This window comes from Puntigrus tetrazona, chromosome 6 (assembly GCF_018831695.1).
Source record: "Puntigrus tetrazona isolate hp1 chromosome 6, ASM1883169v1, whole genome shotgun sequence".
NCBI classification, from domain to species: Eukaryota; Metazoa; Chordata; class Actinopteri; order Cypriniformes; family Cyprinidae; genus Puntigrus; species Puntigrus tetrazona.
The window spans coordinates 6,944,041-6,971,613 of record NC_056704.1 but is presented as its reverse complement, the minus strand read 5'-3'; the positions used below and the strand labels follow the sequence as shown (position 1 = coordinate 6,971,613).

Below are 27,573 nucleotides of genomic sequence, written 5' to 3'. Positions count from 1 at the left end.
TCCGGTTAGTCCTCTCTTCTTCGTAGTACGCACTCATTAGATCTCGTCCCAGAGTTTGGAGAGCGTGACATGAGACAATAACATCCCGCGTAACAAACCTGACAAAGATTAAAGTAATGACAGAGACAGAAAAACTCGGCTCCGGTTATCTAGCGAGGAAACGGCAACGGAAACGCGTTTTAATGTAGCGCATGTCGACGGGTGGACGTTTATCGCGGTTTATTTAGTTTATTACGCGCGCGTGCTGGAGGGAGAGAGCGGTTGAATGCAGCCGCTCGTCGAGAACTGTCTACAGCTGCAGTGAGTACACACTACACATTTTTACCTGTGTACGTTTGCTTGTACGCCACGAGAAATATCTCTGACCTTTTTTGAGGTGATTCTATGTCAGAGGCATTTTAAACGAGAGTCGGGTCAGGAGTTTACGTCCGGATATGTGTTAACACGCTTGAGTTCAATAGCCTACTTTCACTTTGAAAATTACCTGTCATTGTAAATAATGTTTGGCTAATCGATTTAGGTAGCGATTCGGTTATGCTGACCTGTCTAATTGAATTACTTATAGATAAATCAGTTGAGAATGAAGATAAGTAACTGCATTTAAAATGAACTAGGCTACCCTACCGCACTATCACGCGCCTCTTCTTTGATTTGTTATTATACTGTACATACAGTAGGGCATCCGTCTCTGTCTCTGGGCAGCACACTATACCACCATTAGCCATTACATACTGATATTAATCAACCGGCTTATGTTTGCATCTGATTTGTGCTCTGATATTTGTGTAAAAATTGCATTCTGTAAATGTGGCTGAAAAGTACTCCGACTTAGTATAAATCCGACTGTACTAGTGTGCGTATATAGAGGTTTAGTCTTCTACCCTGGTTTTAGACAAACCATCAAATCAGTTGAATAGGTTCAGAAAAAAGATCTAAAAAAAAGACTATCCATTATGACCATACAACATCGTTAAACCGCTTTATTTGTTCCTCATCTGACAGCACTAGTTTTGTTTCTCTGCATACTACCCGTCAAAATGTGCCCTTATTCTGTCTCCATTCGTTCATTTTTCTTTTTCGCCAAAGATCTGTCGCGCACAAACCAGCCGTTTGGCTCGAGAAAGCTTTTCTCGCCGTCGTTGTTTTATTTTTATTTTTTTATCTTGGCCGGTTTACTTAAATGTGTTTAAAAGCTCGGCTGGTTTAAAATTCTCCTCCACAGTGAACTGCCTTTGCTGGCGTAGGCGTTTGTTTCTCTCAGTGGTATTGGGCGCAGGCCAAGCGTAAAGGACTAAGAGAGAGCAGGTGAAATTATTTATATCTGTTAATTCGTGACGGTGGTACTGTAGTCTAATGGTTCAGATCTCGGGTTCAAAACAGAAAGCTTGCAGATTAAATAACCTTGAGATTATTTCTCCTTCACCTCGTGCCAATGAGCAAGGCACCTAACACCAGGTAGCTACTCGGGTGCTTTTCTAAAATAATTTGTATACTTAATAAAATTTGCATATCTGTAGTGATGCCACTGCACTAGTTATTTTTTCCTGCACAAAGCTGGAAACCTGCACCTGACTCCCACACTTTAAGCCTTACAAAGTGTTTGTATCTGTGTGTAGCGTGTGTGTGTGTGTGTGTGTGTGTGTGTGTGTGTGTGTGTGTGTAGGAAGCCCCTGGGTGTTTAAATCTATGATTAGCGAGGGCTCTTTGCATTAAAGGAATATTTAAACAGGAGATGATATATGAATGGAGACGCTCTCTTGTGAAGTTCCCCTATACTGCAGCACATTTAACTATATCCTAACCCCATGGGTTCCTTGACCATCATTCAAAAAGCTGAAACAAGTACATGCGACAGCACGTTTTGCATAAATGATATCCGATCTATTAGATACCTGCTCAGAGGCACAATGTTCATCTGTAAGGCTTAAACACACGCCACACCCGTGCCGCTAGGAAGCTTAACTTTTCCTAACTGAACTTTTCTCCGTTTTCTGCTAGCTAGAAAGTTTGACTGAACGAATTCATTTTCCGCATGGCTGGCTGTATAACTACAATCTCGAACAGTTCAGTCCCGCGGGGCGGGGGGGATGTGTTGGTTAATGCTTCTTTTGGTGTACTCTGCTTATTTCCAAACTCATTTCTTTTTACTAACGCAAGGGATTTAAACATAGTGTATCTCATTGACACATCATTCTAAGCTAACCAAACTTCCTTCGGTACCGTAATGGCAATCCATCAAGTATTTTTTCCCCCCGAGCCCTGGTCAATTTCTGACCTTTAAAGAGTGATAATAAAGAAAACACGCTATACGTATATGCTAGCACATGGCGGTTAGAACAATAGCATCAGTAAACCCCCCGATTTCCTCTGTATCATTTAAAACCCCTTTCAATAGTAAAAAGACACTTTGACCCCAGGCTTTTCTACCTAGCGTATGTGTAACCTTTCGCCCTTTTCTCATTTAACACTGGTTTTAAATTAAACTTGTCTTTCTGGTCTGAGGGAGCTTTGCCGTGTCTTTTTGTAACTTAGAAAGGTTGCATGTATAAGACACTGTTCAGCAATCATTAAACAAAGGAATCCCTATTCCTTTAAAGACATCTACGATTCCTTTGCATGCGCAGTCATTTGAAAATAAAATGTTTCATTTGACCATCAGATGTCTTTTCAGCTTTGAAGCGCTTTCAGAGACGTTTCAGCAACTGCATTTAACGTACCTTCCCCACATTGAGTAGGTTATCTAAATTAAGCCTCTGAAAATGAAATGATAACAAGGTTTTGAAATGTTATACTTTGTTGGTTGTCTGCAGCCTTAGCTCTTCTCTGTGGTCTGCTGTTTTGTGTATAATGATGGTCAGGTCCCCCTGCTGTGTGAAAGCAGCTAGCAGTGTCTGGCTGTCGGTTCTAAGAAATAGCAGCAATTAAAAACTAGAACTGACCCAGAACTTCAGGCATCCATTTCTTTCTGCGAACCAGTGTATACGTGTACATATACGTGGTAGTCGGAGATTGCAGCTGCACTGAGTAGTCCGTAATTTGACCTCTGTTATTTATGCTATTGTGAGTTAGCGAGAGCTGTTGTTCTTGTAATATCTCAGTGATATTACCGGGATGAGCACAGGACAGGTTATTTCTGTGAAATCTCTTCAAGGTCAGCGAAAACAGCGAGTGTTGGGCTCTCAAAAATATCCACAGATGAGCATATTATATGTTTTAGAACCAAAAAAAAGGTATCGACACTGGTGTTATTACTGCCAGGTTTAATCTGCTCTGCATATTGCAGCGCTCTTCTTTAACTCTGATCTGAATAAACTGTGAACAAGAGCAATTTTCAGCGTGTCAAATTGATTCCTTTATTGTGTGAAGAAGATTTCTCTGAGAATGAAAGGGGTGTGATTTGACAGAAAATACATGTAAAGTACAGAGAGGAAAAAATCGACTCTGTCGGGCAGGTGTTAACGCTCACGAGGAGCAAAAGGAAGTGGATATGTTTTTTTTTTAAATGATCCTTTATTTTAAGTGGGCTCTGCATCATTCTAAACATTCAGATATCAGCACTAAGGCAGCCAGGAAGAAAGGGTCTCTTTGAAGCAGAATGAAGCGACAAAAAACTAAATAAAGCAGAAGGTTCAAATTAACTGCTGAATTAAATTTTAACAGTGATAGAAGAGGATATGTGGATTTATGAGAGGCGCTGATGAATGTATTTCATAATTCAGAAAGAATAATACATCACTGGTCAGTCTTAAGCTTTTAATATGGATATTTCTTTCATTTTATCATGGTCTTTAACTTGTTTTTACTGTAGATGTTATCTGTTATCTCTGGATCTGTCACGCTCTGTTCACTATTTCTAGACCAGTTTTAAATAGTGCTATTTAAAAAAATATTTTTGTCACCATACCCATACAAAAATGCACGCACTCACACTTTTGTGTCAGTGTTATTTTGCTCGACACTGCAAAAAATGGCCATGATTTTAACGGAAAAAAAATGATAATGCTACGGTAAAAACCTGTAAAATGGTTAATGGTAAATTCTGTCAAATTTACAGTGAAAACCGTAAACGGACATTCCCAGAATTCCCTGCGTCGCTTTTCAAATTTTGTTAGAATTTTATGTTTTTTTTCTTCATGGTTCGTTTGTTATCAGTTATGTTTATTAGGCTTGTATGTTACTTGTAATGTTGTTAAATTCATATTTATTGCATATTTCAGTTTAATGAATGCCAATTTCATGGATTTTTTTTCCATTTATCTTTGTGAGCAGCAAAAATTGTCTTGCATTTACTGTATTAATCTCTTAAAGGCATAATTCATTTCTGATGGAGATTTGAATAAAAGTACTACACAACAAAAAAAGGGAAGCGATAAAAAAAGAAGAGATACTTCAACATTCAACATCCATAATGACTTCGGCTAAATAAGACAGCGGGGATACAGAAATGTTAAAGTACGTAATATTATGCCAGATGATGCATTTTGCTGACAGATAAACAGGGATATCTTGGTGCAGGTAAGTTGAGGTAACACAGAAATATCATTCAAATTTTAATAAAACGTATACCTTTACCACCCACACTGTAACAATCAAAAGCTGATTGAAAATGAGTGTATTTTACCAGTTTAACTAGAGATACTAGTGTCAGATTGGCTTCCTAAACTGTGGAAGTTTTGCCAAAGCTGTGCTAGTTTTGGCACAGCTTCGGCACCCTGCTGAAAAAACATATGCTGGATAAGGCAGCTGGTATAAACTGGTTCAAGCTGGTCCTGAACGGGACGACTAGAAACTAGTGCTTAGGACTAGCACACGTCCAGCTTAAAAAAATAGTTAAATCGAAAATGAAAATCACCCCATATTTTACTCACCCCGAAGCTATCCTAGGTGTATCTGACTTCATTCTTTCAGACGAACACAGCCAGAGTTTTTAAAAAAAATGTATTCTGGCTCTTCCAAGCCAGCGTCAGTTATTTAGGTTATAATTTTAGCTAGAAAGCTGGCTTAGAACAGCAATACGTAGTTCAACCACCTGTGGTCAATCCTACATATAGCACCTTTAAAAGCAAGAAATGAAATTGCTGCAGGTTGCCAGTTTTTTCAGCGCACATATGAAGTGTCACCCATGTCTGTCTCCCTCCAGGGTGAATGTTGAGGAACAGGGTGATGGGAGTCCAGGACTCTCTATCGCCGGGCTTCAGGCATGTCACGAAGCAGCTGGCTCAGCTTCTGCTGCTGGTCCTGCTGCTCTGGATGCTGTTCTTCCTCGCTGTCTTTACCTACTTCACTGACTCCCAGATGAACCAGCCCTATAGAATTGCCAGGTTCAACTCCGAATCTCAACACTCAAACTACGTTCAGCGTAGTTCCCGGGCTATCATGGCATCCCATAATTCCCGCTGGCGTCTGTATGCAGACAGAAAGGGTCCTGTCCAGCACCGGCAAGTGTTTCAACCTCCTCGCTCTAGAGAAGAGTATTTCAGGAATTTCGGTAAACGTCGTCCAAGAGCTATGAGGTACTTAAGGAAGCTACCTAAAAGCGACTACAGCGATGAATATTTTTCCAACGACTGGTCGGTGGTTCGTGGTCTGTGGAAGGGTCAGGTGTCCTCTAAAATGCTAAGCTATCGACTACAGCGAGCCTTGAGGGACCACGTTCACTCTAATAAGCACAATGTTCTCTACAAAGGCCAACGAAAGGCAAACAAGAGTAAAGAGGAGATGCTGTGTCAGATGAAACGGCAAGCCCAACTCAGGACTCTGGATGGATCTGAACAGCCCTTTGCTCATCTAGGTTTTGATCAGCTGGCTTCTTCTAAATTGGAGCAGATGTACACAACATGTGCCGTGGTGACTTCAGCAGGGGCAATACTGAATTCATCATTGGGACGTGAAATTGGTGAGTTGGACATACTGTGGTCAGAAATTCGGAATAAAGAAGTCTTACGTTCACCATGTAAAAACAGTAATACTGTCAAATATTGTTATAATAAGCTAAATGTTTTCTTGCAATATATTTTAGGCATTTTAGCTTAGCAGCTGTAATTACAACGTTTTTTAAGCAGCTTTTTCTCCAGTCTTCTGTCTCTTCTGTTTGGTGCTGGAGAAACATTTCTTGCTGTTGTCATAGTGGAAAAGAATAAAAAGGTTTTTCATGTACAATTTGGTGAAACTCCGATACGCTAACATTCAAAAGTTTGGTTTGAGTATGAGAAAATTAATTAATACTACTATTTTAGCAAGGATGCATTAAAATAAAAATATAGTATTAACCATAAATTGATAATAACCGAGCACCAGATCAGAAAATTAGACTGGATTCTGAAGGATCGTGTCATTTTACTTGACCCGCATCGATTCATTGATCCATTTTTGCACTAATTCACATAATAAAAACTATTTTATTTTATCTGTGCTGTTACAATCGTGGAATTTATTTTTTAGTAATGGAATTGATTTATTAATATATTATTTAAAGTTAAAATATTGAAAAACTGAATTTAAAATAAAAAATCTGGTCATTACGTGTCCAGTTGCACAAAGTTTGCGTTAATTTGTTTTTTTCAGACTTTTTAGTATCCAAACAGGCACTTTCTTGTCTTGTTTGGAGCGTTGCTCTCTCTTTCTCACTCACTTGCTTTTACTTTCATTCCCTCGTTCCATTTCTTCCACTCAATTCATCAGCACTCTTTTTCCCCCCCTCGTTAGACCTTGATTTGGTCTGCTTTTGAATAGAGACATTGATGCACAAGGCCTGATTGTTGAATGTGTTGGAACATGAATACCACAGCTGACAGCCAATGGCAGATAAGCACTGGAGAAGTTCTCCCAGCTCTCTAGAAGCCCTTGAATAGCAGTGACCTGCTTCATTGTCAGAAATAACCAAAGCGCTGCTGCTGGAAGCCACAACATGTCTTTGCATGTTTTTGTTTATTTATGCGAGTCTTTTAGGACCTTTTATTTAGGAAAGTTTTGTCATATGTCTTACACATACAGCGGCGGTTTTTGTAGCATTCATAGTTTTTTTTTATTTATTAAAAAATTCCTAGCTTTCTTTGTTGAAATGTTTATTTTAATAGACTCACACTTGTATTAATGAAGCAAAAGTTTGGGAAGCGAGTCTGGATTAAATGGTTACTGAACAAATGTGAGTGAATTGCCTTTTGCTTCCATCTAGTGGGGATTGAATGTTTTGCATGTAAAAAGACATTGTTGGAAGATATCATAATGCACCGTGGACAGATTCTCTGATCATTCAGGCCAATTAATACCCAAATACTTGGTTTACTAGGGATATATCAGAGGTAAAACCCAATATAATTGTTGATTAGCCTTCTGTGAGTTTATTATTGTAGCAGTTACCTTACAAACACCAGAGGGAGCAATATCTTATTATTTTAGTTGGGCCATAACACTTTTATGACACTTTATATATTTTACACATTTTGCAGACAGATTCATTTAATGAGTTTTTTTTAAACAACAATAATAATTTTAAAATGGATAGGAAAAACTAACAATAATTGCAGTTTTGTATAAAATGTCTAATGAAAGAAACGCCTGTTTTTTGTATTTTATGCACTGAAAAAAAAATGGTGTAGGATACACTTTTACTCAGAAACTACTAGAACATTCACTATAATTACAAACAAAAGACAGGTAAAAAATAAAATGTTTACAGTGTAATCCAAAAACTTCTTAACAGAATAATGTTTGCGAAAATTATTAATATCAACGTTTAATACGTTAACTCCAGAGTCAGTTATATAATAAAGGTAGATTTCACAGTTGATATGTAAATTCATGCCACGTATTAAAATATTCCTTAATCAAAATAATGATTTGAGAATTTTGTGTGTTCAATAATGATTGTGCAGTTTTAATTTTCTACCTGAAAAAGCATATTGTTCTGAGTCACAACTATAAAAATGCTATTCAAGCATGTTGTCATAAAATATCAACCTCTGTTCTCCTTTTAAAACTTGGCCGTTGCTGGTTTTTGCCTTTCTAGATTCCCATGATGCAGTGCTGCGTTTCAATGCTGCACCGTGCAAGGGCTATGAAAAGGACGTGGGCAGCAAGACAACCATTCGAATCATGAACTCTCAGGTTAGACTCATTTGCATTAACGCACCCGGACACGAACCTTCACTCTCTGACTCATTCCCCACTCTGCAAGGTCTAAATAGCCATGTTTTCTTCTCGTTTATCAGATTCTAGCAAACCCCAAACACAACTTCAGCAGCAGTTTGCTTTATAAGAACATCACCTTGGTAGCCTGGGATCCTGCTCCTTATAACATTGATCTCCGCAAGGTATCAGATTCAGAGTCAGCCCCGTTAAAAGAATTAGCTCACCCTCATGTCGCTGTACCTTCGTTTAGCTTTGGAAGGCAAATTAAGATATTTTTAATGAAATCTGAGCGCTATCTGTTGCGTTGCTGTCTGTGCAGGGTCAGATAGCAAAAACGTCTTAATTTGTGTTCTGAAGATGAACAAAGGTTTGGAAAGACATGAGGAATGACAGAATTTTCACTTTGGTGTCAACTAACCCTTTCAATTTCGCTTGTATAATTTTCTCGGCATGGCGACTCTTAAGTATTTTATATTCAACCTAAAAATTGTTCCTGTTTTCTCAATACCCACAGTGGTACACGCAACCCGATTATGACCTGTTTACGCCATACATAATGCACCGGAAGAATTTCCCCGAACAGCCTTTTTATATCTTACATCCTTCATTCATCTGGAAACTCTGGGATATTGTTCAAAGCAACACGAGAGAGAACATTCAACCCAACCCTCCTTCCTCAGGATTTATCGGTGAGTGTCTTTAATGTTAACACAAGCACACACAGACGCGCAATCTAGCCACTTTTGCGCTCGGGAAAATTGTTGTGCCGCATGTCGTGACAGCAATTTTGAGAGATTTGCCATGCTGTGCAGCTGACGCGCATATTCGACCCTAATTTAAGCAAGATCAAATGTTCCTCTGCCTTGTTTTTCCAAGGAATCTGCCGGCTTCCAAATGATAATCGTGTTTTTTTGTACTCGCCGGTCCTCTTGAATACATTTTTAACTGAAAAGCATAGGATATGTGTGTGTGCAAATGCTCAAATGTGTTAGGTGATACGAATTTGATAGATGCTAGTTCGGGGGCATGACAGGATTATTTCAATCAGGGAGGCAAACTCTCCGTAACATTTCTAGAGGATGCTTACCTTGCCGCAAGCCAGTGACTGACTGGCTAACTGAGCGCTTATGGCAGCAAAGAGCCAATGAATGTGCGCGCTAACACACACATGCACACTCTTTCTTGTTATCTCCCTTGCCTTTTGAGTGCACTGCTGAATATTAATGACTAAATGAAGGTTTGGCTTAAAACTCAATATTTGAAAGAGACAAACAAAAATGTTGCAGACTTTTTTTTTGTTTTTTGTACGACTGAAGGTTTAAGTGGATGGTTCTCAAACAGACAGTCAACTTTGTTAAACCCATCAAATGTGCTATCTAGGGCACAATCCAGTATCTGCTAGTAAGAGAGCACTACAAAAAGTGCTCTTTTTGCCATTCATTGTTTTGAAGGAGCGACTGTGGATTGTATCTTTAACGCGCCGTTTTGGTTTTGACATATAGGAATTGTTATACCAAACTCGCATCATGTATTCCTCCCTAATCTTGTTCCATGACTGTCTTCTTTGGATAACAAAATGAGATAGGGTGCTTCACAATAAAGTGCCGCAGTGATGGCGTGGGACAACATTTACTTTTTGGTTGCCTTAAAATGAGGAGGACCTGTCCATTTGCTTTTGGATTATTGCAAAAATTAAACTCTAGTTTCTTACGTATTTTTCTCATGATAATAATCTTCACAAACGAACACAACTACATTATGAATTGTTAAGCCTAAACGCTGTTGCCAGAAGTAAAACTTTTAACGTAGACTAGAAAACAAGAACAAAATACATCCCAAAATGATTTCAACATTACCAACCAGTAAGCTTTGACTAAAGTCTTTATGTAGTAAACAATTCTGTTTGCAAGTGAGTCATTAGAAGTGTGTGAGTTTAACTCTTTGGTGTGATGGGGTTTAATGTCCCTCACAAACTGTAGTCCCTTTTATTCACTTTTTAGCAACCACCTTTTTCAAAAAAAGATGACGAGGGGGTATACTGGTGTATTAATGCTGGGCAATGTGACCAAAAATGTATATCACTGGATTTTTCAAAGTTAAGCTGGTTTCATACCGAATAACAGTGTTTATTTTTCTTATGATATGAATTTTTAAAATATAAATATAAACACTGGTACTTGGTATAATCCGGTGTACCGCCCAGCACGATGATGTATCATGCATCCTTCCTACTACATCTAAAGGCTTCTATGCTAGACTGATAGTGATTAATTCAAATCTTTTGACTGCCAAGTAATGAACACTGTTAAGGCCATCGGTGGTTCAATCTGATTGTTATAAAACGATGAGAATACTCTTTGCATGCAAAGAAAATAAAAAGTAGCGCCATTGTGGATGCAAACTATGCACACTCTGTCGTCCACGAAACGAGTATACATTTTTCTATGTATATTTACAGTTTAATTGGAACAAAAACAGTGTATCCGTGTGTCGCGGCTGACACAGAAGAGCATACTCTTTAAAACGATGTGGAGAGACGCAGAGAGATAGAGGAGACCATTTTTTTGAATAAAGTTGGTGTTTTTATTTTTTTGCATGCAAAAAGTATTCTCATCGCTTCATAATATTCTAATTGAACCAGAGATGGCATTGAAGAGCTTATTACTTAACAGTTTAATGGGACAGTCAAAAGGCCCCCGGTATTCCTCCAGAATATCTTAAATTGTGTTTCGAAGACGAACAAAGCTTTGGTTGGAGAGACATGCGGGCAAGTGATTAATGATACAGTTTTCATTTAGATAGTACCTTTTAGATAGTACTGAAAATTACTAATGGTTGACAGGAAAGCAACGATGAGCTTTTTAAGTGTTTTACACCAAATCCGGGAAATTATTATTATTTAAATATATTGCCATTATACTGAATTTGGCCAACTTAAATTGGTTAAGTTACGTCAATTATTAAAAGTTTGGAATGACAAAGAGAGTCGGTGGTTTTTGGTCATTTCAGTTTTTTGAAAATCTTTCTTTATCATTACCGCCAGCGACCAAGTTTAGAAATACTGTCATTTGACGCAATGATATGACTAATGATCCAAATGTCACCGGGCTTGGGCTCCGGCAGGTAATAGTGAGATCAGAAGCAGAGCAGAGAAAGAGTACAAAGCAGTCATGTGTTGGGGATTTTACCAGATTTCCAGCTTCCTTTAAATTCACAGATTTATTCAGACTCTTGTTCAGGCCTGGTCTTAAGTGGGTTGGGAACATACAGACAACATGAGGGTAAGCACATTCAGAAGCAATGCACCAGTACATGACCTAAACATCCATTTTAACAAGTCACCAGTGGCTGCCTGCACTGTTCTCGCTCTTTGTAACATTTATATCGATACGTCACATACAAATACTTACTTAAAATGGCATGTGTTCGGATAGACAACAGTTTTGTCATCACAAAGACGACTATAGAGATCACTTTGCTACAGTCCTGATTTTCAGCTTTTGATTTTTAGGCACTCAACAACACTACACGGATGATTTCTGTCTTGGCATCATTTGGGACAGTATGCAGTTTAGAATGGGGCTGGAACATCAAATTGTGATTTTTGTGTGGATTGGTTCAGCCCGAGACCGGGGTGCTGCAGTCGTTTTGGAGACCAATGGATGGAGGTGCATTGCCAGCCACTGTGTTGCTATAAGCCCTTCGGTTGAGCTGGATGCCAGTAGTTCTTGAAGGCATAGAGGACTGTCCATTCTCTAGAGAGCTGTGTTTGCAGTGAAACAGGATGAGGAAACACCTATAAAACTACACAGAACACAATACATTAGCCCTAGCATTTTCTGAGACGCAAAAGATACAGAGCTATTTCAGTTTAGCACATGTGAAAGATTTCTTAGCTTATACCTGAGCGCATCCTGTATTCTTTTGAGAGTACCTCAATGCCATGCAAGAAAAAATACTGTAAAAATCTAGTTAAAATGTTTTAATTGTTTAATTACGTATAAAACGTGGTGTAACCATCAAGTCAAAAGTAGATTTTCTTTATGCTCAAATAAATGTAAGTGTACACATCTTTGTTATTTTCATAAAATAATTTTAAATATAGTTTACAAGGATTATTCACGCATTAATTACTATTTTATTTTAATTTTTTTTTAAATTCACACTATGTGACTTCTGATTTTACAACCTAAACTGACGTTGTTGCATCATAAAAGTTCAAATTATTTGAAAATTAAAGACATTAAATTAATTTACCTTGACCGTTGGTCTTGAGGGATTGCATGTGTCTTCTCTATGATATCATTTCCTATTTTATTTTCTGTACTGGTTGTAGCTAATATTAATTAAGCCAACTGGTTAAAGATTTATTTTAAAAATCAATTCTAATCCAGAAAGAACAAACATTACATTTATGAAGTGTATTTCTTTTTATGTATTTCTGAACCAAAAAAATAAAAATAAAATAATATATATATATATATATATATATATATATATATATATATATATATATATATATATATATATATATATATATATATATATATATATGACAAAAAATAAGGGTCATGTCATTGACCCAGTAATAATTAACCGTTTTGATAGAACTTTTGATTGATTGCTTCTTCATCGTTCAGATGATATGTCACTTATGTGTTATGTGCAGAAATAGCTGTTTACATTCAAACCTAGATGTATGTGTCATGTGATCATCTCTTCACAGCTTCTGTAGTATGCCTAAGGATGCCAATTAAATTGAGTTCAGTGAAAAGTCCATGTAGCATGTCCTGAACTGCAGTAAATGATGCACACCCTGCAGGCTGGTTCTCAAATGATAGCTGCTGGGTTGATGTTAGTCAATATAAATGGACCATTTTGTTGCCATGGCACCTATAACCGTGGACACTGAACAAACAAACCGTCTTAGGTGATTTGCCATCCCAAGGTGTGCATGACTTGTGAGACTCGATTTGTGGTTGGTTTTGTCTCGGCCCATAGGCCTCTGATTGGCCATTTACATTGAAGTGCGACTAAACAGCGTGTATTTGATGCGTGTATGACCAGCATGTGTGCGTGTATGCATGGAGATAACTCTGATCTCGGCAGGGTGCTTTCAGCCCGTCTATGTTGTCAGCCTACGGGCATATGACAGTCTTGATGGAAAACAAAAATACAACAATTCAGAGAGGTGGCCAACAATAGACCACAGTAAAGACAGCAGACAGAATGTGTGAATTTCTCATCAGATTCAAATAAGATCTTTGAGGAGTTTGTTTCATTTACTCACAATTATGTCATTCCGGATCTTTATGGCTTTTTTTCTGTGAATGTACTAGTTAATGTTTTCACTCACACAAACAAAAGTCTTATACATGTTTAAGTTATGTACGTATGCACTACCAGATAAAAGTTATGCCATTATTCATATTTTGATTTCTACTTTGCCTACCAAGGCTGCATTTATTTGATTAAAAATACAGTAAAAAAATATATTGTGAAATTGTATTGCATTTTAAAATAACCATTTTTATTTAAAGTCCCTCTAATACGGTTTATGAAAGGTTCCTATTTTTTTGGGGTTTTGCTCAGTTATTATCAGTTATAAAATAGAGAAATTATAATTACAATTATTATTTCTACAATAATTACAGAAATAAGTTACATTAAAAAAATATTCAAATAGAAAACAGTTATTTTAAGTTGTATTTTCAGATTTTTTTTTTTATCATATGTTCATCAGATAAATACAGCCTTGATGAGTATAAGAGTTTTTTTCACAGTGCACAGTGCAATATATTGTGTGATTTATAAGTTTTTGATACAAGGATGATTCATGAATGGATCATTCAGATTGGGTTCACTGAAAAGATCCAAGTCAAAAGAATGACTGACTCACAAATTGGCGACTTCTCTAATAACCTCTCATAAAATCTATGGCAGACACAATTTTCAAAAATGACTACGGATGGGTTCCTCACACAAGACCATTGACCTTATCAATGAATATATCAACTATATCTTTGCGTGTGTGTTCGACAGGTATAGTCATGATGATGAACTTTTGTGAGGAGGTTCATGTGTACGAGTACATCCCTTCCACGAGACAGAGTCATCTGTGCCATTACCACGAGAAGTATTACGACGCAGCCTGCACATTTGGGGCATACCACCCTCTGCTTTACGAGAAACTGCATATCAAGCGGATAAGCACAGCTTCTGAGGAGGACCTCAAGAAAAAGGGAAAGGTCACACTGCCGGGATTCAGTAAGATCAACTGTCCACTGTGATTTACAGACTCAAATGTACAGTAGCGTAAAAAGATGGACGGGTCTTCAAGACTGTATGAACATCATCATTTAATAGGGGTTTTACCCTAACTGTAACGAGACATGAGGAATTGTAGTTAACCGCATTTCAAAAGTCTGATCATCTTAAGATCCTTATGCTGAGAGACATTGAAAAACTTGTCAGAAATGTTCAGTTGACCTTAAAATGACCTCAATTCAGAGATCGTAGCGGGACAAAAAGAGAGTTTTGAAATAAACTCTTGATATACTTGGAAGAGGTGCTGAAAGTGGATGGTAAATATACGCTTACACCGTTTCCTGAGAGGAATCAAATTCTAGTTTGTCTTCTAAATATATCATAGAAAAAAGATCGAATAACAAGTTTTACGTTTCCAAAATGTTGGGATTTTTTTAGAAATCACTGTCATTTAAAGCTGCTCGCATTTTGTATATAAAAAGGACAATTACCTTTTAAAAAAAAAATTCAATGTGGTATAGAGTGAGTTGGGATGGAAAAAGATGTCTAAATGTGCTGTTGTGGTTTTCATTGGTTAGATGACAATTCAAAGCTGTTACTGTTCCATAGCACCAAGATCATTACAGTTTAACTAAAGAAAAAATCTGTAATTTTAAAGGTGTTTTATAAATTATTTATTTTGCAATATGAATGTGAACTACTCAGACAGTGTCTAGCTTCCAAAAGCTTAAAACCGATCTTCATTTCTATTAATCTTTTTATATTTTTTTGTGCTTTAGTAAAAATTTAGTAAATGTATTTCAAAATGTGCATTATATTTTGACGGTGTCTGTACCAATACCTAACTGCTATTACTGTTTAAAGAACATCGTAAATGGAGTTTAGTGTTATTTATCTTTTCTTACAATCAGTTTTGTACTTGACCTTGTACCTCTTACAGGCTGGTGATTTGATCTAGATGTTGGGTTAAGCGATGAAATCAACAGAAACGTATTTGAGGAAGAACTGTTAACTTTTAGTGCGCCCATGCCGGTTCGGTGTATATGAAAAGACGATTTAGAGCTCATTAAAAAGTTGGAAAGGTCTAACCTGTTTGTTCATAAGGATGTAAATCACAGGGTTGATGACTGTGCTGCTTTTGGCCAGGAGGGACGGCACCACGCTCGCTATGGGTGAGATGATCCCGGGACGTCCAAACGTAGCCATCATAGCGACAACCCCATAAGGCATCCAGCACAAAAGGTAGCACACCACTGTAGTGATGACCATAAATAAAATGTGGTACTCTCTCCGCCGTGCCGCCGTCTTCCTGATGCGCCCCACCTGAGGATAAACGCATACGTTAAATTATATTTTTTGTTTTCCCCGGCAGATGATTCAGAATAAAAGAACCCACCATCTGGTTTAGAGGAACCACTGACTTGTCAGGTTAAGGAATATTGATATTCCTGATAATATTGATATTTATAAAGATTGTATACGTGTAGTGTAGTGTACGTGAAAGAGATAAACTGAGATAAACCGAATATAACGCACCGATATTTTATGTATGTTGAATCTAAAAACCGAATTTTCACTATTTTTCATGAGGTCACATCCTTTTTTAACAGTGCATAACAGCGCTGGTTTTTCTAATTTAATAAAACATCATCTGGGGAGCTTTAAACTTTATCTGGAGTCAGAGATATTGACCTAGTTTAGGCTTGACAAGTCAGTGAGTCGTTGTTTCGTTCCAGACGGGATTGGAAACAGTGCTGCGGGGCGGTGGTCTTGAGCTGAGAAATCTGACTTGTTTAAGCTCTGTTGAAATCGTACACGCATGATTAAAGTGTAACATTTACTTGGTGATTGAGCATACCTGTTTGACAGCACAGAGGAGCCGGCTGTAACAGTACACCATGACCAGCACGGGGATTCCCAAACAGAAAATGAACAGACAGATGATATAGGAATGTGACTGCGGGGTGTTGGCCGTCCATGTCACCGAACAGCTGGTTCCTGCCCCTTCCAGTCCATAGCTGCTCCAGCCCAGCAAGGGGGGAACCGTCCAGAACAGAGAGTAGAGCCAGGAGCCCCCGACGGCCAACAGGGGTTTGCTGTAGTCTGGGGCCCTCTTGTTGTAAACGGTTAAAGTGCTGTAACGATCGTACGAAAGGATGGCCAGAGAGATCAATGATACAATCCCTGCATTAAAAAAAAGAGAAGAAGTTACAATATAGTATATGTTCACACTCGCCATTAAACTGCAGAGCCGCGACGTTATGTAAAGAATAGAATAAATGCAAATGAACCAGAAAGTTCCATGAGTGTGTTCTATGTTGCCCAGAGAAATATATAAGAAAATTTAGAATGCCATGTTTGATTTTAAATGTTTTAATGGTATTGTACTGTTATTATTGGTCTTAATGTTGCACTCGAGGAATTTAAATGGCCTTCAATGGGATGTTGTTTATTATTTAACAAATTAATTAATTAGAATTTAAATTAATTAGAATCTTAATGGTCTTGAAACGGTTATTAATTACTATTATCTCTAATTGATGTTTTATATGATAGTTTAAAGCAACTGCATTGCTTTATTGCTTTGATATAGCAAGCCCCAAATGTCAATTATGCATTAGATTTATTCTTAAAAAAAAAAAAAAAAAAAAAAAAAAAAAAAAAAAGCTAAACTATGAATATTATTATAATGTTATACTAGAACTAAAATTAGTAAAACAATGGAGCTTAAAAATCATGGCCACCATCCACCAGCATTACCAAGATCGGAGGGGGCAGGGCATTTTTAAAAAAATCTATTTGTATTTTTCTCAAAGAAGAAAGTCATATACACCTAGGATGGCTTGGGGGTGAGGAAAATATGCCGTAATTTAAATTTTCGGGTGAACTATTACTTTAAGATAGCTTAGAATTAATAATTATTTATTTAGCATTTATTTTTTTATTGTGCGATAATAATTATCGTAATAAAAACAAGCGATAATAATTATTGTAACATTTGTTAATTAACATTTTGATTTTTAAGGTTTTGTAGACAATATTTAAAAAAATGTAATAAACATTCTATAAAGATAAAACAAAAAGACTAGATTTCTAAGTTTTAATTTTAAGGAAGTAATATTTTAATAAACATTTTTGCGCCTTTTACATTAATGCTTGTCTTTATTTCTTAATCTTAAAAAACTAGAACCAATATAATGTAATGCCAATATTATAAATGCCACATATATGTATGCATGTAGCCTATGTATTCATTCATTCATTCATTCCTACACCCTAAAGTTAAATCCTAATCCACATAAATGAACTCTTGACCTTTATAAATGATAATAAATGTTAGTAAACCAGCACCAGTCTGACAACACAAGTGATTTATTTTAAATGTCTGTTTGTCTAAATTTATTTCTGTATGTTTATTGCTTGACAAAAACATAAATTGCTAATTTGAGGGAATGATTACAGGGAATAAAAATACAATCTGCATTACTACTCTCACTGGTCCCATGGGAAGGAAGCACTTAATGTCAAAGCAATGTTACAATTTTCAAAACAAAAATTATAAATGACTCCCAGGTGCATAGCTATTTCAAGAAGCACAGCATGAAGGGAGACCTACCACAACCTTTTTTTTTTTTTTTTTTTTTAATGAAAATGCCTTTAAGCAAGACTCATTCTCTGATGTTGTTCAAAAGGCAAATGTGAGATGTGTATGCAAATAAGTTCATTCATATCAGTCCGAAAACAGATTTGTCTCTAAAATTCAGATATTTTAAAATTTATTATGAACATTAATTCAAAAGATTTACGAAGGGCACATAAACCGTTCCTCTGTTTTTTCCCCTTAAGTATGCAAGGGCCTGTCTTAATAAAGATCTTTGCAAATCTGCTAATATTTGAGTCTGTTGACAGAATCTTAAGCTGTCACATTTGTCACTGTGTTTGCAATAAACCTCACACAAGACTAGAGCCGAACATATTTGCACTGCAGAAACACCCAGCAGGGGATTACGGGGTAATTTTCATATCTTGAGTGTGTTCCTGAGTAGAACCAGACACTGCTCAGCTCTGGTGTATGTCTGTGCTGTCTGTACAGCTGTACTTCCTGCTCTCATGGCATATACACGCCTTGGTGCACTTTTTAGCATGAAACGAAATATGTACCAATAAGTACATATTACTGCAATTTCAAAAAAAAAAAAAAAATTGGCAGTAAGACTCTACTTGAAGAATATCATGTTCAAAGCAATATTAAAATTGGTTTTCTTAGACATCTATGTCTGTTTAGATATGTTTGTTTGGTAATTGAGAGGTGAGGAGGTCCGGTTTGGATCCTGTGTAACTATGGTTCGACAATTCACATCTGTAAAAGGAAGTTAAAATGTCATGGTTGCATCAACAAATGCCTTTTTTTTCATCAGTTTTGCATTTGTTAAGACGATTGGGTAGGTTTAGAGTTGGATTTGGTGTTTCTGGGAAATGCTGGAACAAAGCGAACAACATTTCCTTACTTTAGCAAAGGAAAACCAGTGTCCTATTTGCTTATATCGAAACCCTCCAACATTTTTCTTTACAAATCCTCATTTTGTGCTTGTAATTCGTGACATTTTGTTTTGTTCTCTCTCTGTGCATGTCACTAATCATGCAACGCATCTTACGTCACGCGCCGGAACTGCTTCCTCATACTACAGACAGCGGGATTCGCAGCAGGAGGCCTTTTTTCACCCTCGAGCCGTGACATTTTATTACAGACTTTGCTTAACGTCTTTTGAAGTTTATACAGCAAATACCTGCTTAGTCCCATATTTTAGAGGGGTCTGAACAGTTTTTAATATAACCCCCAGTGGATTTGTTTGAAAGAAGAAAATCACATACACCTAGGAAGCTTTAAGGTGAGGAAAACACTGCCTAACTTTATTTCATTTTGTAAAACCAACCCTTTAAAGACTTACTGCATTGCTGTGATATGGTTACAGTAAAATTCCCCCCACTAACTGCTTACTGTATGTGGAATGGAGCGGAGTGATACGAGCAGTAAACAGTGAACTAAATACTGATGATCTTGAAATGCTGCTTGGCCAGTCAGATTAAAAGGAAGGAACTAAGATGAACTTGTATTAAACTCAGAACATTTATTAAGCTCCAATTGTACATTTAGTACATTTAGTAGTTTGTAAACTTTAGGGTTAAGCTTTCCGGAGAAATACATGAGAAAATTTATACTACCCATGTTTACTTTCTCCCTACTATTATTGGTCTTTCTTTAGCCCTTTGGGGTTCTCAACTACTTACATGCAGTATACACAAAGTCAGGGATGATAGCGTCAGGTTCAACAGTATATGGTACGGCTACTTCAGCATTTGCATATCAGTTGTAGGGGGTTTGAAAAGTCGTAGAAACTCTGCAAAACAAATAGAGGGACTGGATAACAAACATTGAATAGATGACCTCATCTGACCACCAATATGTCACCTTTAGTACTAAATAATGGCTTATATTTTATTCCTGTTCATGACATTTTAAATAGTATCTCTTTCATAGCAAGATTTAGTCAACTAAAAAGAGACTCTGAAATGTTTTATTGACTAGATCATACTCATCACAGCTAGAAGCACCTAGGGGGGCTTTTTATTTTTAGACAAAAAAATGTAAGTCTGATTTAAATAACTGCAAAAACCACATGCATGTGAAACAATGGAAAATATAAAAGGTCTCTCTCTACAAATGCACAAACATCTTGATTTGCTATCCAATTAGTTTTGGTTTTGCCCTAGAGAGCATTTCTATCTGAAATCTTATAAGGTAATTCCACAGTGATCCATGACTCTGATTTGACGGAACTGAGAGGAAGATGAAAGATCACTTTTCTTACAGCTCAAGCTTTGTATGTCGACCCCCTCAAGCAGATTTAATTTTTAATTAACAGTTTCTCCGATTAGTTGAAGTCGGAGCAACCCGAAGTACTGGAGGGGGGCTCACATGGGTCCTCAGCTATAGGCCATCCGCTTCAAAACGTAACGTGTTCAATTCAAGGAAGCTCTTCTGCACAGCAGTGTGTGGCTATTTCAGTTACTGTTGCTTTCCTGTTGTTGAACCTGTCAGAATTCTCCTCTAATATCTCTTTTTAACAAAGCCTTTTGTGTCCCAAATCATATTCCAAAGAGCAAAAATAAAACATTGTGCCTAAATATAATCATTCAGTCGCTTGCACTACAAAGGACTTTATATTCATTGTAAAGTTACATAATGAAAACACAGATGAGTTCATTAAGTAGCAAACAACTGGCTGCTCCCTTCACAGGGGATTGAATGCTACTATCTGAATGAGTCTCAGAGTGATTAATAAACAGTGTCATCATAACTGGATGCTTTTATATTCATAGACTCCACTGAATAGTGTTCTAAGAGCTTCCACAAGGAAAGTGTCAATACCATGGATACAAAATCTGGAAATCTCTAACAGAAATATAAGAAAATAAGAAAAGAAATATGAAGAAGTAAGAATATAAAGACCAGTTGCTGCTCTCATTTATGTATTATTATCACGATTTCAGTCTATGTTCCCTGGGTTTGGTGTTTGTGGACTCTTATTTTGAATTGTTTGTTCCCCATTGTTTCTGTTTTCCCTGTTCCTTGCCCACATTGTTAGTTAACTTTTTATCCTCTTTAGTCAAGATCAACTCAGTTCCTGAGCACAGGGCTGTCCAAACTCAGTCCTGGAGGGCCAGAGTTTAGCTCCAACCCTAATTAAACACACCTGAAGCTAATCAAGGTCTTACTAGTTATACTAGAAGCTTTCTGGCAGGTGCGTTGAGGAAATTTGGAGCTAAACTCTGCAGGACGCAGGCCCTCAAGGACTGAGTTTGGACAGCCCTGGTCAAGCATACATTACTTTCCTAGCCATCTTGACTCTACAAAGCCATTCCCAGTTTCAAGTTCTAGTCACAGTTTTGCCTTGTTAGATTCCCGTGTTCGGATTCCCGTCAGGTATTTGGATTTACTCTTTGCCTGCCGTCTTGGACCCTGTTCGTACCTCGTTTGGATCATTGCTCTGTTTTGCCCCATTGGATTACGTTTGCCATGGGCTGACCCTCGCTTGTTTTTCAGACTACTCATTGGTTTCCTCCTATGTACCTGTTTTGACTCTGCCTGCTTTTAGTCCATGTTTCGTAATAAAGCCTTGTACTTGGATCTGCACACCTCTGGTCTTATCAGCCACTTTTACAATTATATTACCAAAATATGAGCTCATATATTGTTCATTATTGTTAACCAGCTTGACAATGAGTTCCTCAATTATTTATTTGCTATATACACCCTAAATCTATACTTTTAAGTTATATGAATCATTAGAATTGATCTAAAAACAATTGTTTGCTATCCTTTATATTTTATCTGCCACATGTTGTGAACATAAAGCTTGATGGTGAACTACATACCTTTGAGCACTCACTGTAAACTGTCATTTATCCCATCACAGTTAACATCATGACCCCTACATTCATTATTCATTATTTCCGTTCGTTCGTTTTATTCGTGCTACGCTACAATGCTTTGTGCCGTTGTGGAACACAAAGCAACGGCACGTCACAAAAAATCACAGCTTTCATATGCAGAGCTCTGTTGATGTTTTAAATAATGGTGTATGAATATATGTATAATGTATACCTAATACATGTAAAACCTGCAGATTATATGTGTGTGTATGCATATTTATTCATAAAGATATGACCCATTATCATAATGGCGGCCTCCTAGACATTAAATAACATATACAATGTACACGGGTTGAGTATTTGAAACACCTGCAAATTATGTGAGCATCTGGTAATATTACTTTATTAAGGTGTTTTAATACCATTTGACTTTAATACAGCTTTCAACTTTCTTATGATTCACAACTATTAAACTTTTGGATGAACATCAGAACATCCGCCAACTGTTTTATATGCTGTGGGGGGAATCTGACTCTCACTTTTCAATAGTAGTTTGATTGTAGTCAGATGATTGAGCCGATTGAAGTACATTTTTGTACTCCGTCTATGCAGGTTTTATGATCATGATTTTTGTGTGGCTTTGTGAAATTAGAGAGTCTTCAAGCTTAGTTTGCAGCAGCAGTTCTAAATAGTTTGAACAAAGTCCTTCTACTTCAACAGTTTGAGGGTCCCTAACATCATTCACCCATTTTCACAAGTGTCTTTTTTGTATTTGGTATCTTATTGTTCTTACTGGCCTGTTATTTCATAAAACTAGATGTACAAAACAGTCCGTTATGCTGTTATTTAATATTGGTTTATAATTGGTTTATCAATTTCGTTTGTCGTCACAATCAAAAACACATTGGTTTGTATACATAGTGTTTTCCAACTTCTTCTTCAATTCACTAATAGTAATGATTCGGAAGAAGTGAATCACGCAAAATAACTTCCTTCTGTGCTGAGAAACAGTGGACTGGACAGAGTTGGACACATTCCTCATTCTTAATGAGTGGAAGATGAAGTAATTACAATGTTTTGCAGATCAAATTTGATAATCTGCCACATTGCAATTACTAATTGAGTAAATGAGAGATTGATCAGAAATAGGAACCAGGTGGGTGTCAGGATAATGCATAATATCGTCCGTTGAAGACCTTAATTGTCATTATTATAATTCTGGAGAGGAAATATTCTCTCAGCATCAATCATCTGTTGATGATTTCCAATTAAAAGATGGATTCACATATTCTCTGAAAGTGCTTTTGTCACGAGGACTGATCCTGAGCTACTTCTTGGCCTCGGATCTGAAGTTCCTCTGCCCCGGCTTTACGTGGGAAGAGGTGAGTTATGCAATCAATTCCCTAATGTTCCCAAATCACTCCTCAGGCCTCTCTTCTAACAGGACAGCATGTTCTTATCTTCAAAGCTGTTTAATCATGTTTATCTGCGCTTAAGAGGATACTCTGCTCATAAGGATTTAGACCCAACATGCTTGAGTGAAGACAAGAAATAAGCTCAATTTGAGATTAACATGGATACATGCGGTTCTCTAGCCTGGTCTCACACATACAGATGAGCATGCTTTCACATTATAAGAGCGTATGACAACTGCTAGATTTTCTAATTCACGAGTTAATGGGAATGTAATGCGAGAATTAAATGGTCAAGCTTTATTACACAGTTTGACTATAGGCTACGTGCTACCTGGTCTCATGGCACTAACACATCTAGGTGCACTTCTTAGCAAGCCACGATATGAGCACTAATAAGTACATCAGTGCAAAAGAAATGAACACTAGAGGCAGTAAAACTCTGACACCTTTTATTCTTTTCACACAAATTTACAGAGTTTCGATTAATAAAGCTTAATTTTCGCACAATTACTTGAACAGTGTTTTGTTACGACTTCAAAACAATATTGATATTTTGGGAGATTTGCAAACTGGTGCTCTTGAACATTAGCATCACACACATCCAGCTTCGTATCTATGGGTTTTCATAGACGGTAGGTTTACTCGCTAGCTTAGGCGTTGCACTGGAAAGGTCAAAAACAGTTTGAGAAACAATTCATGTTCGAAAATAACACAATTGCAGCAACAAATGCCTTTTAATATCAGTTTTGCATTTGTTAACACTGTCGGGTAGGTTTAGCATGATAGAGTATTAACTTTTAGCGACAGTCCTTGGATATTTGAATTCTGAACCGTTGCAATATGCAACCGAAGCAAAATAATAAAAACACAGCAATACTTACCTATGTCAACGTGTGATGGTTCACATATTAAACCTGTGTTTTCTCTTTAAGACTGCAGTGAAACATAAAGCGGTGTACATATATGAGACCAGGGTGGCTACTTCATATCCCTGTCATCTTTGCTGCTCTATAAAAAAATGTGTATCTGATAGTTTATTATTACCTCTATGACGCAGGACAGGCCTTAAAAATTCAACATGGGGCAAATTTGATTGATAACTACATGATAATGCAAGTCGTATATACACTTCTGAATGGTGTGACATGGACAGAAAAAAGAAGGACACACACACGCAAAAAAAAGTTCCCTGCACATTTAGTTGCATCTGCAGTCTTGTGTTTCACAAATACACTTCGGCAGATGTTTTTCCAACTTCCCAAGGACTGCGAGTAAATTAAACATGCAGTACATTTTTAACTTTACACGTAAATGCTTTATAAAATATTTATTGCACTCCAGGGATGATCTCCTGAAGATAATTCAACATGTATTAGCTCCTGCATGATTAAACGGCTACATTAATCCATCTGAAACTTAAATCTAAGATACTTTTCAGCAATTACAGAGTGATTTACAGAGGGGTGGTTCAAAAGGGACTTTTTAAAAATAATTTTTCAAAGTCCAAAGAGGATACATAAAGTGTATGGGAGAAAAAAAGAGAAATACCACAACCATATTTTACCAAATTTGTACTCAGACGTGAGCTAAATTGGACAAAACCTTATGTTGATGATGTCCTCATTTGTAAATGCGTACAAATAAAAAAACTTTATGGAAACACATGAGTTAAGGGCCAGTGCTCACCGTTAGTTGCTTATTTACATGCATGTTTTAGAAGCACTTCTAAAGCACATATTCTGCATGACCTGTTCTGCCAACATCATCTCCTTAAAATTTGTATGCATTTGACGTAAAAAGTGTTTTTATAAAACATACATTTACTTACGGTTTTACAGGCATTAAAACGTACAACAGTGACGATATTTTCACCATTTGCATTATTAAACTTTGCTTGATAAGAAATAGTAACAATATGATATTTATAATGCTAAACAAGACTCCACTGTAAACCCTTTTACTAAATATAATTTCTTTATTTGTCATTTAATATCTACTTGCCATGGGCCACAAAAGCCTTTTCTCAGACAACAGAACTATAAAATATACCAAAACGCAACATAACTACAAACTGAAACTATTTTATTAGTGCGCTGAAATCCAAATCCTCCGAATCCATACAACCGCTATAAACAGACCCAAATTTAAGCCTTTATTCTTAATTCGGTGATCACAGGGAGTCCAGTGACTGTAAACGGCTGTAAACTGACTAGCTTGGTAGGAATTCAAATGTTGCCGCTTCAAGCGACAGGATAGTCAAAGGCAGGATGATCAAGCGCTCATTGGGTCTCACCAGCATTCATTTGTGATCTGCAGTGTTTCTTCTGAGGTGCGTCTTGCCCTCTTCACAAGCTCAAAAGAGGATCGGAAATAATCTGAATAATATTTTCAGCAATTTACAACATTAATTCTGCTCTGCACCTTACCTACTGTATTCCTGCAGCTGCAAGACATCATTTGAGTTACTATTGGTACTGCTTTTGAAAAGTAAATGATCGTAATTGCAGAGGTAGTTATGTTTAGGTTTAGAGGTAGGAGTGGGATTAGCAACTATAACAATGTTTCTTGTTACGAAAATAGTTTGTTTTTCGGTCAATTGTGTTTTATATCATTTTATATTTGCTAAAAATGGAAAGGTTTGGGGTTTGGGGTAGGTTAAAGGGGTCTAAAAATCTTAATCGCTTATTGATACAACGATAAAAATGCACCGTCATCAGTGCCTTACAACCCAAGGTGTATATATATATATATAAGTATATATATAAGTATATTGAGCCTACTATTTGAGTCTAGTCTATTAAGTCTATTTTATGCACATTTTGTGATCACTGTGAATGTGTGACTGAGTGACAGTTTGATGAAAAACTCTGCAGCTGTCTTCATTACTAATAATAACTGTTTCCGAGCAGCAAAGAACGTCAGAACGTTAAAATGATTTCTGAAGAGTCACGTGACTGAAGTAAAGACGCTGAAATGACTTGAAATGTTATGTTAAATGATACAGTCTATAGTTTAAATGTTACTGTATCAAACGAATGCAGACCTGGCGAGGATACCGTTTTATTAAAATAACTTTTTTGTGCACAGTGCAGCTTTTCTAGAGAAAAAACGTTCTTCTTTAAGAATCACGAGAGAGTGGTGATCTCAGTTCTGAGCATAGATAGATAGATAGATAGATAGATAGATAGATAGATAGATAGATAGATAGATAGATAGATAGATAGATAGATAGATAGATAGATAGATAGATAGATAGATAGATGGATGGATGGATGGATGGATAGATGGATGGACGGACGGACAGATAGATAGATAGATAGATAGATAGATAGATAGATAGATAGATAGATAGATAGATAGATAGGTTCCCAGTGACCATACCTCAGCGCACCTTGCATTCTTTGTTTCAAATGTCCAAACTCACCGAAGCACGAGTTGACGAAGCCGTACCACATGCAGCCGTGTTTCCCCACGAGCCACCTGCCCCGGATGCTGGCCGCGAAGCTGAGCGTGGTCCCGAACAGACAGACCAGCATGTCGCTCACACTGATGTTGAGCAGGAGCATGTTCACAGGAGTCCGCAGGGTCTTGAATTTACAAAACAGAACGAGCACGACGAAATTGTTCAGGATCCCGAATAGCAAAATAGATCCCAAAATACAGGCGACCACATTATGTCCCGTCCGTGACAGTTTCTCGGCCGGAGTGTCGCTCCAGTCGTCGCCCAGAGCCGAGAGCAAGTCCTCGTCCGTGCCGTTTGAAGTGTAACTGAAATTAGCTTCTTCGGGAAACATCTTCACCCAGCACCGTTCAGCTGATGTGGCTTTTATTGCACGCTCCGGGAGTCTTTCGGAGCTTCCCCGCGCCGAGCCATTCACCAGAACTTCTGGGAAGAGTTTCACTTCATGCTTCTAATGTTGCTGTCGAATCTTCACACGTGTCTTTCGGCGCGAGAATAAAGTTTCTGGGTTTAGCAGCCCAAACGAAAAGCCTCCAGGTCCATCGTGAACAAACGTGCAGGTTATGCTTCATCTGCCGGTGATTTCGGTCGCGACGCAGATTCGAGCCCGTCACTAACGGCGATGAGAAAGCAAGCCGACTAGGAAATCAAACACTTGTGCAGACTGAACAACGGCATTGAGTCAAAGTCTCTCCTCATAAAGACTGTTCATCTTATCTTGGCGTGACCTTAAGTGAATAAGACATGTGCACGTAAACATTAAAGCTAACGAAGAGTCGTCCTTTCTGAGAGAAAGTCCTGCTGCTGACGCGTTCATTTGCGCATCTCGAGAGAAGAGCGCGCGACTGTGTGTGTGTGTGTGTGTGT

The 27,573-nt window shown here is 37.4% G+C and overlaps 2 protein-coding genes across 4 annotated transcripts; one reads left to right on the top strand and one right to left on the bottom strand.

Moving 5' to 3' along the window:
- st6gal2b (ST6 beta-galactosamide alpha-2,6-sialyltranferase 2b) lies at positions 1–15,482 on the top strand. Of its 3 annotated transcripts, none has more exons than XM_043243011.1 (7): positions 1–300; positions 4,309–4,452; positions 5,141–5,896; positions 8,009–8,106; positions 8,211–8,312; positions 8,645–8,819; positions 14,173–15,482. In XM_043243011.1, the coding sequence occupies exons 3-7, from the start codon at positions 5,146–5,148 to the stop codon at positions 14,418–14,420; spliced, it is 1,374 nt and encodes a 457-aa protein (XP_043098946.1). In that variant the 5' UTR covers positions 1–300; positions 4,309–4,452; positions 5,141–5,145; the 3' UTR covers positions 14,421–15,482. The 3 variants fall into 3 exon arrangements, with proteins under 3 accessions (XP_043098946.1, XP_043098945.1, XP_043098944.1); XM_043243010.1 differs by having other exon boundaries at positions 2–300; positions 4,309–4,515; XM_043243009.1 differs by lacking the exon at positions 4,309–4,452 and having other exon boundaries at positions 4–300.
- Positions 11,645–27,546, bottom strand: tmtops2a (teleost multiple tissue opsin 2a). The gene is made up of 4 exons (XM_043243016.1): positions 26,671–27,546; positions 16,256–16,581; positions 15,487–15,720; positions 11,645–11,934 (listed from the first exon to the last, which is right to left on the bottom strand). The coding sequence occupies exons 1-4, from the start codon at positions 27,038–27,040 to the stop codon at positions 11,749–11,751; spliced, it is 1,116 nt and encodes a 371-aa protein (XP_043098951.1). The 5' UTR covers positions 27,041–27,546; the 3' UTR covers positions 11,645–11,748.
- Between the last annotated feature and the right edge of the window lie 27 nt (positions 27,547–27,573).

Excerpts from the sequence above, each read along its gene's own strand:
- st6gal2b (XM_043243011.1), top strand. The coding sequence starts at position 5,146 with ATGTTGAGGAACAGGGTGATGGGAGTCCAGGACTCTCTATCGCCGGGC. Across the intron at positions 8,313-8,644 it reads ATAACATTGATCTCCGCAAG|TGGTACACGCAACCCGATTA; the intron begins GTATCAGATTCA and ends CAATACCCACAG. Across the intron at positions 8,820-14,172 it reads TCCTTCCTCAGGATTTATCG|GTATAGTCATGATGATGAAC; the intron begins GTGAGTGTCTTT and ends TGTGTTCGACAG.
- tmtops2a (XM_043243016.1), bottom strand. The coding sequence starts at position 27,040 with ATGTTTCCCGAAGAAGCTAATTTCAGTTACACTTCAAACGGCACGGAC. Across the intron at positions 16,582-26,670 it reads CTTCGTCAACTCGTGCTTCG|GGATTGTATCATTGATCTCT; the intron begins GTGAGTTTGGAC and ends TTTTTAATGCAG. Across the intron at positions 15,721-16,255 it reads TCCTCTGTGCTGTCAAACAG|GTGGGGCGCATCAGGAAGAC; the intron begins GTATGCTCAATC and ends GTTTATCCTCAG.